This window comes from Amblyomma americanum, chromosome 1, assembly GCF_052857255.1.
Source record: "Amblyomma americanum isolate KBUSLIRL-KWMA chromosome 1, ASM5285725v1, whole genome shotgun sequence".
NCBI lineage: Eukaryota > Metazoa > Arthropoda > Arachnida > Ixodida > Ixodidae > Amblyomma > Amblyomma americanum.
The window spans coordinates 147,441,633-147,454,984 of record NC_135497.1 but is presented as its reverse complement, the minus strand read 5'-3'; the positions used below and the strand labels follow the sequence as shown (position 1 = coordinate 147,454,984).

General features: G+C 42.9%; 1 protein-coding gene across 4 annotated transcripts in view; it reads right to left on the bottom strand.

Moving 5' to 3' along the window:
- dpa (disc proliferation abnormal) overlaps positions 1–13,352 on the bottom strand; it is a 69,442-nt gene that overhangs the window by 39,816 nt on the left and 16,274 nt on the right. For all 4 annotated transcript variants that reach the window (XM_077647247.1, XM_077647249.1, XM_077647248.1 and 1 more), the window contains exons 6-10: positions 10,901–11,029; positions 9,011–9,089; positions 4,732–4,813; positions 557–766; positions 167–401 (exon numbers count right to left, since the gene is read on the bottom strand). In XM_077647247.1, the coding sequence (XP_077503373.1) occupies positions 167–401; positions 557–766; positions 4,732–4,813; positions 9,011–9,089; positions 10,901–11,029 (735 nt within the window). The remainder of the gene's footprint in view (positions 1–166; positions 402–556; positions 767–4,731; positions 4,814–9,010; positions 9,090–10,900; positions 11,030–13,352) is intronic.

The window sequence follows — 13,352 nt, the reverse complement described above, 5'->3', positions numbered from 1 at the left end:
AAAAAAAAAAAAATGTTACCCAGCAAAAAATGATAATTAAAAGGTACTGAATGAGACACCTCATCAGAAAATCAACCTCCAAAAATAAAACACTAAAAAAGCATGCCAAATGCCAGGCACACAAGGACATGAAGCAAGCCTCTGCATTAAAAAATGACAAATGCACCTTCTGGGTTGAGAGACCTCATGCTCTGGGTCTTCTCAGAGTTGAATGGACGGACTTGAATTTGATGGGGCAGTTGTGCATCAGGATACTTCTCAAAGAATACCTCATTGGCAGCCATATCAAAAGTGGGAATCACTTCCTGGGGATAACACTTGAGTTGCCGATACAGGTCAGCATCGAAGTTGGCCACATGCTGACAGTTAACATTGAGGAATGGCTCTTCCAGCATATACAACTGTTAAAGAGAAGGAAAAAAGACAACAATGCCTTTTACTGCTGTCTTGTTTCATAACACTAAAACAACTCCAACACTTCATGCCAAACGAATTTTACCACTTAAAGCTTCTCCAAATAATGCAAACTATGTAGTACCCATAAAACAGATCCTACCTCTTCAAGCTTCTGCAAGTACAGTGGCTGCACAGGGTCAACACCATCCATGAGTTCATCAGTGGCAAGATTTACTTCTGCAAAGGTACGCAGGAACTGCTTAAACTTCTCTTTGCAGTGGCTCACCACCACATCGGTGCCCCATATGACAAGCTGAGGGCCAGTTCCAGAATCGCTGGTGGCTACAGCACCAGTTTGCTCTCCTGTATCCTGAAAAACAAACGAGCATGGTCAAAAAACTGGCAAATAGCAACAATTGCCAGCTCAACTGACGAATGCAAAAACCATAACAGCAGTGTTTAGGATTTTCCCCTCGCGTCCACAAAAACCAGACAGCAGAAGCAGACGAAAGGAAATCATTGCACTTTGTAATTCAAACAACAAGAAAAACCAAAGTACCGTAAAAACCCACATATAATATAAACCCGCATATAAATATGAAGTGTCATTTAGGGATAGCAAAAACAGAAAAAAGTTCACCCACATATAATGCAAGTGACGAAAGCTCAACAACAGCATTTATTTGCACTGCATTGTCGTCAGGTGTATTGCCTTCAAGAGTCCTTGTCAGAGATATTTTTTACATCGATATTAGTATTTGTGCCAGTCAAGCATGTTCCATACACCACATTCGGAAGAATGCTGAGCCATGCCATGCATCCACGATCCAACTGCAGAGTGTGGCTGGGGAGGCCCATTTCAGCCATTTGACCGCAGTAACTGCAGGCTCTCTCTCTCCACTCCCTACCTCATTAAAGGTAACAGTGCTTGATGCGGCGCCAATGCTTTCTACAGCTACAATTATTTTTCAGACTGCTTTCATGGTCCTGACATCATACGAGGCTTGAACATCATGCTTCAGAGGTCAGCATGATGAAATGGCATCGAAATCAAAACAGCAAACCAATGACACTTCTAGACAGAATCACCTTTAACTGCAACCGTGATGATGATGATAGTGCTGAATAGCAACGAAATCGGAACTGAATATTTGGGCGGAAAATCCTTTGGGTCGACAAATAATTGCAGGTGGGAACTTGACATACTAAAATATAGAAAACAAAAACCTCTTATTATATACGGGTTTTTATGGTATGTACCATCTGAAAACAAGGTGAAAGGTACAGTAGGTAAGTATTCTGCTCATGCATACATTGCCAGAAATAGCTGTTTCTGCTGTGTGCGGTCTTAAATGCACAGTACTAAACAGAAGCAAGCTAAATGAGGCCAATCAATGCTTAAATCTAGGGATTGTCACATTAACTTCCCAGGCAAGACAAGTTGGAGTTCGGCCACTCACTTTGTGCACAGGAAAAATCGCATTTTTGGTTGTTTGGTTACGTGTAAGCCATCTTTCATGTCCAACAGTATATTAGTCGACCCCGCTTATAACGAACATAAACGTCAAGCGGCGTCCGTTCATTATATCCCGAAGTTCGTAGTAAGTGGACCACAGCTTTAAAGACAGTTGCTTGCCAAAACAAGATTTTTTCTTTGCGAAAAAGTCCGTGATGAATGTTTGTTTTTGCAGCGCAGATCCAATGAGGGAGGTTTCCAGTTTATTTAAAGCAGAAGCATGCTATCGCGGAGGCCCTTGGCATAGACAAGCTGTCTGAGGCTCTGTATGTAGCCCATTGCTACAGGCACACTTATGGGTGCTGGCTCTGAAGTCTCATCCTCATCTGATTTCTCCATGTCACTCTCATCCCGCACTTCAGAAACGATGCCCCCATCCGTGCATGGTTCCGCGGTGTCAGTGTCGTCATCGACAGAAATAAAATCATTACAACCAATGTCACGACCCCCCATGTCAGAGTCGACGACGCGCTGCCACAAATTGCCGCCGGGCTGGTCATCTTACGAAGCATCAGGCTCGGCATCAGACACTGTGTTGACGAAGCCGGCCTTGCGGAAGCAGTTCCGCACGCAAGTGGCCGTCACCCCCGCCCAGGCCACTTTCATCATCTCTACCGCTGAATACAATGGAAATGGACACGGTGTCCCCATCCGCCATACCGAATTACAAGCAGAGCCCAAGATTTGAACGAAGCCAACGCATGGAGTTTTTTTTTTTTTCTCTACGATCCAACGAAACACACACGTGCACAGGCAGCAATCAAGCCAATCAAACAGATGCACAGCACTAGCGAAGAGACCAATCAGGAGCATCCGTTAGCGCTACTGCAGCCACCTCTTGGCTCCCACGGAAGGCCTGCTTCACGCGCGGATTTGCAAGTGAGGAGAAGGGAGCGGGGTTGAGAGGAGGGGCGGAAGGGGGATCTTGGAAGGCACGTCGGCAGGGAAAGGGTAGTTCGCATGAGAGCGGCACAAAGCGGGGCGGGCAGTTCGCCTGGGATGAGGCTCGGGGAAACATACCGCGCGCCGGGCACACAAAGGGGTCGGAGGCAGGTTATCTCGCGTCACGGCGCCGGGTTTATGCCGTCTGTTCACTGTAACCGATCAGCAGGGCTTAATGACGTTCGTTATACGTGATCTTGTGCCATTCAAATAATGTATATTTTGACGGTCGCACACGTCTCGTTCGTTATAAACGAAAGTTCGTCTTAAGTGGGGCCGTTATATGTAGGCTCGACTGTACCAGTGTTGAATATAGACACGAAATTACTGAAAACTGCGATGCAAACATGCCAAGTAACTGCAAAATGAGTAGAATCGAGTTACTTTCAGAAAAGTAACAAATTTGAATAGTGGTGCTTGCCATCATTGCGGCGTTGTAGGTAGGTAGAAAAGCCTTGTTATTTTAGACGAGTCCTCCAGCAGCTTTGTAGCTTCAAAAGGAAATTCAAAACTGTTTTCATGTTCCCAGAAGCTGCATTGCCACCGTCTCTTTGAATAACTTGGAACGCATTTTTCTTTGTTTATCAATTTACTTGTGCACAACATTCTTGCACTTACACTTGGTGCATCACAATCAAATCTGGCATGGATATGCTTTACGATATGTAGAATGAAGCTGAACTATTTTTATAGCAGTTTATAGTTGCAAATAGGATTCGAATTTGTTACAATCACTGAATTTCATTTTAAAAAAAACAGATTCTAAGTAGTATTTCTTTTTTTTTCATTTCAAAACTTTTATTTGAGACTGTTTTTTTCATTGCATAAAAGGAATCATTGTGAGCAATATGGGATACCTATTTTACAGTGCTGTTGTATGTCTATACTGGAGGCAAATAGGTGCACAAAAACATCCCTACATTTCAAATGCATGGCTTGGAAAAACTGAACCAAGCAAGATAGACAAAAATGGACAAAACATTGAAACAAAACTGGCAACTCTGAAATTTCCAGCCACGCACACAGATAACCAAAACGTTTTTTTCTGAAGACGTCCCTTTAAGGGGCGAACCTGGTCTTCAACCAAATTTTATTAGGTAACTTTAAACTTGCACAGATGAATTTTTCATGTCCCCTGTATTTTGGCATCCCAAAAACAAATATGCACGTTATTTTTCTCTATTCTTAGTAGATTTCAAAGTTTTAATTATTTTATTTCTAATTACAGTGCCCAAGTTCTTTGGAATTTCCACAAAGGTTGGCGCAAAATTTGATGTCTATGTGTTGTGCAGTAACCATAGATTGCAACCATGCAATCAAATTAATTTTAACAGCACCTGTGCAAAAGTTAAAACATTTGCTAAATTGCTTAAATATATTACAGACACACATCTTTCCTCAAAGTGCTAAATTAATAAAATCTCCAAAATAAAATCTTGTGGTTATTTTTATCTCGTTGCATAAAAGAATGTATAAGTTTTCATGTGCACAAAAATTTTCTAAACCCGACCACTACATCATAATATACTATAAGCAACAGTACATGTCATGTTAAGAAATAAAAAAGACAACAAAACAAGAAAATTTTCAAGAGTAATTTATTTCTGAAAAATAAAGGCATAAAATCATTTCATCTGGTGCCATAACCCTCCAGGCACATAATCACTATCATTTTCCTTGAAATATTAAGTGTATTTGAATCAAACATCATAAAGGCAGTAGTTTTCCACAAGCACACACTACATGTATACACACGTCTACCTGTTGAATATGTTTGATGGCTGATACAAGCACCTCTGACATATTCATTTAGTTAATCATCTTTGTTAGTTTATTTTAAAAATAGAACAAGCAATAAGTTAAAACAGATTACTTACTCCATCACTGGCGCCAATCGCAACCTGCCGCATGCGTCGGTCATTTCGAATATCAGTCCTGTGCCTGATTGGTGTTCCTCTCCTGAGAGCACAGAAAACATGAATTTTGTAACTTTACCGCTAGCTTAAATGTCACAGGTAAAGAACTTTTAATGCACCTATTTTAATTTTCCAGAATGTGAATGACTGATAAACGCTCGAGGCATATTTAAAAAGGAAAAAGAGAAGGAAAAATGCAAAAACTGCAAAAACATGTTGGTTAATACACTAGCCTGCAAACTTGCATTCAATTCTTTGCTCAAAGACAAGGAAGCCCACACTATTGGACTCTGGCAAAGGTTAATCCCCCACATAGATATGGAGAGAAGCAATGCACTGCGCAGAAACTAGTAGCCTATTACATAAACCTACATGCATTGTGAACTGCTTCAGTGCATTTTGAAATGGAGTTGGATACAACTTAAGTCTGCAGTGAAGCTCTGCCCACATTCACAACCGCTGCCCAGATTTCCTCCACAACAAAAAAGTAGTTCGCTGTTAAAACTTTTCTTCTTATCTAAACAAGAAACTAATTACAATCTTGATACTTGGCTCGTTTAATAGAGTCAAACACATCATAGAACCAACCGCAGCAAAACCACAAAATCTGGGCAAATTATACAAGGATTAAGTTTAAAGTGCCAGGAAAGCAGTACAAAGGCGCCCTCTTCACTTTCTTCTCCATCCCTTATTGCATGGAATGGTGACATTCGAACGCTGCTAGGCTTGGACCTCATGCAAAATTCTGCCACATGTGGGCTGGCTGCTGGCCGACCACTCGCTTCGAACAATCACAAGAAAGCGCACAGTTTTTTGTTTGATCCTTCTATAATGTGTTACAAACTTAAAAACCACACCCATGGCACTCGTACTGTTGCTCTTACAACTCTTCTAGTGCCTTGCAACTCTTCTAGTGTGAGCTCCGCTATATCGATTTAGTCAACTATGATATGCTAGAAAGCTGGCTAGCAGAATTTTCCATGGGGCTTTCGATGGAGCTGAGATGTCACTGGCAGGGAAAGCAATTGTGTAAAAATCTTGCCTATTGCATGGTGCATTGTAGCCTGTACACCTGTGACGGGCACGTAACAGTAGGCGTGACGACGATTAAGTCTGTCACTAGGCCATAAAATAGCCTGGCCACCAAGTTTAAGTTTCTCAGCTTCGCTGCTAGCTCGCGACGATGGCGGCTATTGGCCATGCATTCGCCAGCTGTCCACACACAGTTGCGTGCCGCTCTCGGACACCGACTAGGGCATCGCTGGTCATTCTTTTTGCTTTTTAGAAGCAGTCACACTATTCCAACACCGATGTGTTTTCCCCTCGCTTACGTCCGCATTGTTCTTGCAGCATGCCGAAACTGTGCGCTCATCACTGATTTTTTGCTGTTTATGCAATGAAGTCTCCTTACAAGGCCTCCCTGCATTTTCATGTTTTCCACAGTTTCTCTTCCGGGGAGTGAAAAAGAAGGAGAGGGCGCATTTTACAAATCAACCTTTGGATACAGTAATTTAGAAACTTCTTGCGGTCCCTTAAAGGAGTGGAGACATCAAATTTTTGGTTGGCCTGTTCTTTGTTTCAAACGTTGTGTATTGTCCCAGGACGCGTGATACATGCTCCACAACTCATATATGTGCGGTAATTATATTATTGCATTATTTATACTGAGCAATTTCGGTTTCGGTTTCTGAGCGCCGGGGTTTGCTGTGACGTCAAGATCAGGGAAGAGCAGCAACGCTGGTCACGTGGGCCCCAGAAGTTGTGACATACGGAGTGCTGCGTCGTCTGCTCTCGTACACATGCTGTGCATAGCAGAGCCTTTCGAAATCATGTGCCAACAAACTTAATTGGTCGATACAGCGGTATGTTGAAAAAAGCCCAGCGAGCGAGGAATGACACTGAGTCCTTAAACCAAGCGGATCGCTTCAGCCGATCTCAATCGCCATACCGCGTATGCCAACGCGGTTTCAGCGTTGTATTTCGTTTTGCCACGCCGATGCTCGGCGGACATCTGTGTCGGTGGCCCATAGCTTACCCTGGTCACATTACAGCGACACGATGCCTCACTTTTCCTACCAACCAATATCCGTCTGTTTTCACTTTGCGCTGCCCACGCAGCCGCACCACGAGATTGCTCAGGGTCCCGTGGCTGCTGATTGCGATATCTGCTGCTGGTCTAGCAAACAGTCCATGTATTCGCTAAATGAATGCTTCCAGAAATTGTACAGGATTCAGAATTAACCGCAAGGGTACGTAACTCCTCCAGGAATGTGCCCATGACGACGACTGCATCTCGGCGTTACTTTTGTTTACATATCTGCATCTGTATACAGGCAGCAATTGCGCGTTAGTTCGGCATGAATTGCAAGCTGCGTTCCACTTAGGTTAAGCAAGCTCTTCTCTTTTGTGCCGGTTGTGCATTTATTTGTTTGCGCAGTGCAATAACTTTGCAATAATCGCTGAAGAATGCGAGTGTCAGCCTGGGGAACACTTCATAACCAGGTTGTTGACAACGCGCAGGACCGGCATTTCTGACTCGTTGTAACTGCTTTTTTGCTTTTTCCAGCATGTCCAGTACTTGCATTTTAATTGGTCTATCTAGAGATATGTTCGGCGCCCATTTGAGATGAATGAAATGGCTTAATTTGTTGCCCTCAAGCGACGCCGACGACTGTAGCTGCCGCCGCGGGCGCCTGCAGCATTGACCGACAGACTGGGTCACACCAACTAGCAGCGGCACTTCCCGCTTGATGTATTTGCGTCCTAAGATGTAAACAATCCTCGATTTCAGGTCACTATTGTCAAAAGTACGCTCGATGACCATTTCTATTCGTTAAAACTTGTGAACCCACTCTCCACAATCTCCCGACATTGCACACACGAACCCGGCGGACTTGTTAGGCCTATTCGTATTGCATGTGAGCCGAAGGGTAAACATATGAAATATAGTCGCTCGTTTCGCTTATTCGTATTACGGGGAAGGTGTAAACAAGAGCCACTAGTCATCGTCTCATCGACATGAGGGTTTCACTCGGCCACCGATATAAGGTGCTGGCTGGTGCGTCAGCGACGGCATATATGCCGATCAGCACACCGACAGCTGAGTCGCCGAAGCAGCGCCTCGCTGATGTCGCGCGTCGCTGTTCATAGTACGTCACATTACTGTGCTGTGATGTCACTACTGTTCACTGATATCGTTCCCAGGGCTCTACGTCACCACCTATAGCGCTAGCGATGGGCTTCGATCGTGAGAAAGAGCATTTAGGGACTCTTTGGAGCTAAATTAAAATATATTTTAAGCGCTTGTTGCATCCAATACTTCACCGTGGCAGACCTTACATACAGAGGAAGCCCATAACAAGCTTATTATAGCATCAAAACTTGATGTTCGAACCCCTTTAAATCTGAATTAGGGAGGTTTTACTACCCAGCATGTTATTTTTCATTGCCAGTCATGTGTCAAATCATGGATTTAGGTTTGCAATTCATTTTGCAAGACTACATTACAGGTTGCGTACTGCTATGCGATCAGTCAAGCAGTATACATTTCTGTGCATACGCCTTTTTTTTTTGTATGGCACTGAGTCAGTCTAGTTTTGTTTAATTCAGTTTCAAAGACACTACACTATTAAAGAATTAAATAAAATAAGGACAACATCTGCTTATTCACCTTTTTCAGATTTTTTTTCTCAGTGAACAGATATTCGAAGGAATATTTTCTTTACATTTGTATTCGAAAATTTCAATATCGGCACACCCCTATGGAAAAGTAATAAACTAATCATGGCTGGCAAAGAATACACCTGACTGGGAGCAGTGCCCAGCATATGTGGACTGTTGCTGCATGTCTTCCACTTTCACGAAACTTTCTGGACTATCCAAGCTCAGGTGTAAGGAAAAAATAAGAAAAAGTATCTGCTATCTTGGGACACTATACTGCATCTCACAAGTAGTTTCGCAGTGGAATGGAAGCTACGAGCACGAGGCGACGATTGGACCTGCACAGTTGGCTCGCGAACACACGAGACCAGCGCAACTGTGGAAGCCATCACCTTGCGCTCATAGCTTTCACCCCTTTGCGAAACCATTTGCGAGATGCACCATAAGCACCAGCATTCCCCTTTAGCATTTTTTTAAGCCATGAACTTTGCTACAAGCAGTCTTCGGAAAACTGTGCAACCATACTTCACTAGCTTTTACATACACAAGTACCCAAGCATGCACGCCCGCATACACTCACGCATTAGATCTAGGAGTCCCAGTTGCAGAGCTTGGAGTTCCATAGTGCAGAGGTGAGCTCAAATCCAACTCTGTAAAGACTGGCGAAAACAAGATTTAGTTGGCAAGATTATCCTGTAATTTAAGAATGTACATCAAAACTGTTAAGACAGTGTAGTGCATATAGCCAGCCCACAACAAAGCACGCACCACATGCTCAGCTAAGCACTGGCAAACATGAAACCAAAGAATCAAGCTGAAGAATGCAGCAGACAGCTAGACTAGCCACCGGGAGCTTTTACAGTTAAACGCCTCTATAATGAAGCACGTGTGACTGCAATAATTACATAGGTCCCTTTGTTAAAAGCATCACACATCCTACTGGCCTAAATAAAGCAGAGCATGCACACGTAAAGAAAAAACTTTATTCCTCATCTCTCAAGAGACACTTGGTTAAAAATTTTTTTTCCTACAGCTTTTTTAATCAAATGAACAAATACAACTGTCCTGAATTTGTCGAGGATTATAGCATGTTCCACAATGAGCTCAAAAGTGATGCAAGGTAAACTTGCTGGACGCCAAATACTGCTACAGCTGCACAAATGTTATAACTGCTGGTTGAAAATTGGTTGTTCAAGAAAGGACATGACGCAGTAGCTGTCTCACATATCTCGGTGGGCACCCAAACCGTGCCGTAACAGAAAGGATAAAGCAGAGAGTGAAGGAAGAAAGAGGTGCCATGGTGGAGGTCTCCTGATTAATTTAAACCACCTGGGGATCTTTACCGTGCACTGACATCACACAGCACACAGGCGCCTTCTTGCATTTTGCCTCCATCGAAACACAACTGCCGTGGTCAGGTTTGAACCCAGAAACTCCGGCTCAGTAGCCGAGTGCCCTAACCACTGAGCTGGTTCATTAGCCGTTGGCCCATTATTGTTCGCCTGGCCGTCAGTGCCCTCCCCTTTCTCTTTAAAGGCCTCTATAATTTTGTCTGCGATCAGGTTAGATCAGAGCAGTACCTTTTCTTCCACCGAGGTGAAAATTTAGTAGCAGAGGCATTCATAGTAGAAGCATCTGACTATACAAGTAAGTGTTAGTAAGGATTGTTAGCATGAAATTTATCAAAGAAAGTTTCAATGCACTTGTTCGCCAAGGTGAGGAACTCACTCTTGTTTCATTCCGAGTAAGTATTCATGGAGCACATTACACAAGAATCGAAATGTCTCAAGCTAACGCATAAGCTCGCTGATGATAGTGTAATTACACTTGAAATCTGCAATTAGTTTACTAATTACTAGGTAATTTTTGGCAGTAACAGAATACTGATGCAAAGCAGGTTATGGCTGCTAGACAAGTGGCATCATTTCAGTAATTTACACTGTCTGAATTAGATGCTAGGAGGCTGTGTTATTGTGATTCAAGTAGGGCAAGATACGCTCTATTGAAAGTTAGGTCTCGCACTATATCAAGGAATAGCTTTGTTTTGCTGGGTGAAGTGTCCACGAGACTGTTGCTTTGGAACCGGCTCGCTTCACTACTGGCCACCACGTGCGTTTGACTGCGTGTCATCTCCAGTGTGAAAACATCTCGAGGAGGTGGGACCGCGGTTTACGTACACGACATATCAGCTCTCAATAAAGTGAAAGCGAACCAGTGAGCTGGCCATCTACGGGACCGAAACGCTAGCGTTCGCTTCATTGTAAACATGATGGTTCTGTCACCTGCCTCCTTGATGTGCGCGCTGTTGAGTGATCGTTATTGGTGGTTGAACATACACAAGGATCCCGTCCACATGCTTGACGATGCTTTTAGGCGGAATGTCAGGCTATTGAAGAGATTGTTATTTATTTTATTGCTGTTGACATCTTATATTGACTTCCATGTCACTAAAGGACTTGCTGTACATTACCTGGTAGGTTTCTTTGGTATGGGCTTGATGGAGGCACCTCATTGACGCCATCAATGGAAGATGACGGAGCGGCAGAAACGCCAGCTGCTCCACCGTCAGTGCCAGTGCCATCCCTTTGCCTGCGAGAGGCTGAAAGTATCCGTGAAATAGATAAACCCCTATTTTCACTATTTTCATCCACTACAATGAACAAAAAATGCTCTGTCATGAAATGACAATGAGCGAAGTAATAATACTGTGCCCGATAATGTTACAGAACCAAGAAACTCTACTTGCAACTAGAATACCACTTCTCGCAGAAAATAAAAACCACAGGAAAACACAGCCATGGAATTTTCTATATGTTATAGCATGTAGTAGGTATGAAGCAGGAAAAATTCTGAAGTGTCAATGGTACCCTATGTTTTGCAGCAGAGTGGACAATTGGGCAAGTTGGTAAAGGTGCATTTTGGGTAAAACAGTGTATACGAACACAGCGATGACACAAACGGACAAAAGGCAGAAAGGAACAAGGAACACACAGACGACATGTGTGTGTTCCATGTTCATTTCAGTCTTTCGTCCATTTGTGCTGCTTTGCCCAAAACGTATATTTTGCCCTAATGAATATAAAAAGGAAAAAAAGACCAAATGTGTAAATCTACTTTCTAAAGTTTGCTGCTGTCACGGAGGAAGCGGGGGAAGTGGTTTTATAGCACAACACCAGTAATCCGCTAGCAGGGCTGGATTAACCAACCAGCGAAAATTTCCACAAAATGTTCCAGAAAATTAGGGCATTAATTTCTGATCACAATATTACTTTGCATATTCATTGGATTCCGTCCCCTCCTTGGCCCGTATTCCTAGTGGCTTAGGCCCACCAAGGCAACGTTCCCGTTCAGCAGCACAGCAACTATGATGCAAACACCATCTGCCCTGAAGAGTCCCACATGCAGTTATCACTGTAAAAGCCTAACCTAAACTTAGCATTACTGCTTTGATCTGCTTCAGCTTTCGACAATTTATATGCGCAGAATTTAGGTACCTCATATTTCTGAAATTCAAAAAGAGCACAACTTCTATGATTTACAAACATAATACCAAAGGGGCATCTCCCTGTTTCTAGTAGTCATTTATCTCATTATTACCCTTCATTTTCAATAGAAGTCATTATCAACCTTCATTTTAAACGGAAGTCACACCTGTTTCAATGCACTTAGCAAATGTCTGTGTCATCATATAGCTACAAGGAGTCAGTCAAGTTAATAATTTAGCCAAGGCAAGCTCTATAATAGCGACAAGGCATACACTTTTCAATTGTTTCTTTCAGCTTCTGCCCTCTTGCGATTAAATCATGTTTATAACAAGTTTAGCTATGATAGAACAAGAACAAAAGTTCTTTCTCTGAAAAGTTACAACTTTACAAAAATGTTCAAAGCAACACACAAAGTATTAATTCAGGAAGGTTTCCAACTATAATGCTTATGTCACTGTTTAGAAAAATAGAAGAAATGAAAGGCAATCTGAAAATCTAAATAAGAAAAAGTAAAAATGACTGTGGCAATGACTACACTGTCAGTCAATACTGCGTTCCTGAGTGTCATGAAAAGTAACATTTTCTCCCTTTCAATCCAAATATTAGTTTAGTTTATAGGGGGTTTAACGTCCCAAAGCGGCTCAAGCAATGAGGGATGCCGTGGTGGAGGGCTCCGGAAATTTCGACCACCTGGGATTCTTTAATGTGCAGCGACATCGCACAGCACATAGGACTCTAAAATTATGCCTCCACCGAAATTCAACCGCCGCGTCTTTTGGGTTAGAAGCCGAGCACCTAACCATAGAGCCACCGCGGCGGCAATCAATCCAAATATTAATTAACGTTACCTTTTAGAATGTCTTTCATAATATTTTAGACAGTGGTGCTACCACAAGCCTGTGATTTCTACCAATTTTAGCACTGAAAAACGACATTTGGTGCAGTTTAGAGCAGGTTTACGGGCATTTTGGAGGAGATTGGAGCACCTGCACTCCATTGCTAGGCATATGGCTTACCCATCAAGCGGCTAATTCTGAAATATATACTGTGAAGAAGCTGAATCCTGGTTAACACCAAACCTCAGAGGAATCCCTTATCTGCAGTACCTTGGAAATATTTTTAAGGTGCCTTTCTAAATTTTTACCTGGCAAATGATGCTGACAATAGCAATTTTAAGGCTTGCCTGATTATCTGTAGTGCATCTGTTCTCATTAAAACCATGTTCTCAGCCAGCATTCCCATGTATCAGAGAGATAGCAAAGGCCGCACCAATAGGGAGCAGCAGGTATTTTTAACCCAGTTATTTTTCCCACAGTAGAACCCTGATGCTGCATTCACCATTACTGCATTTTCCTGGCTGCTACCTTGCTATGGGGTGGTCCCACTGCAGCTTGCACAGAATCCCGTGCACTACAAACTCTGCAGTTACAACACAAT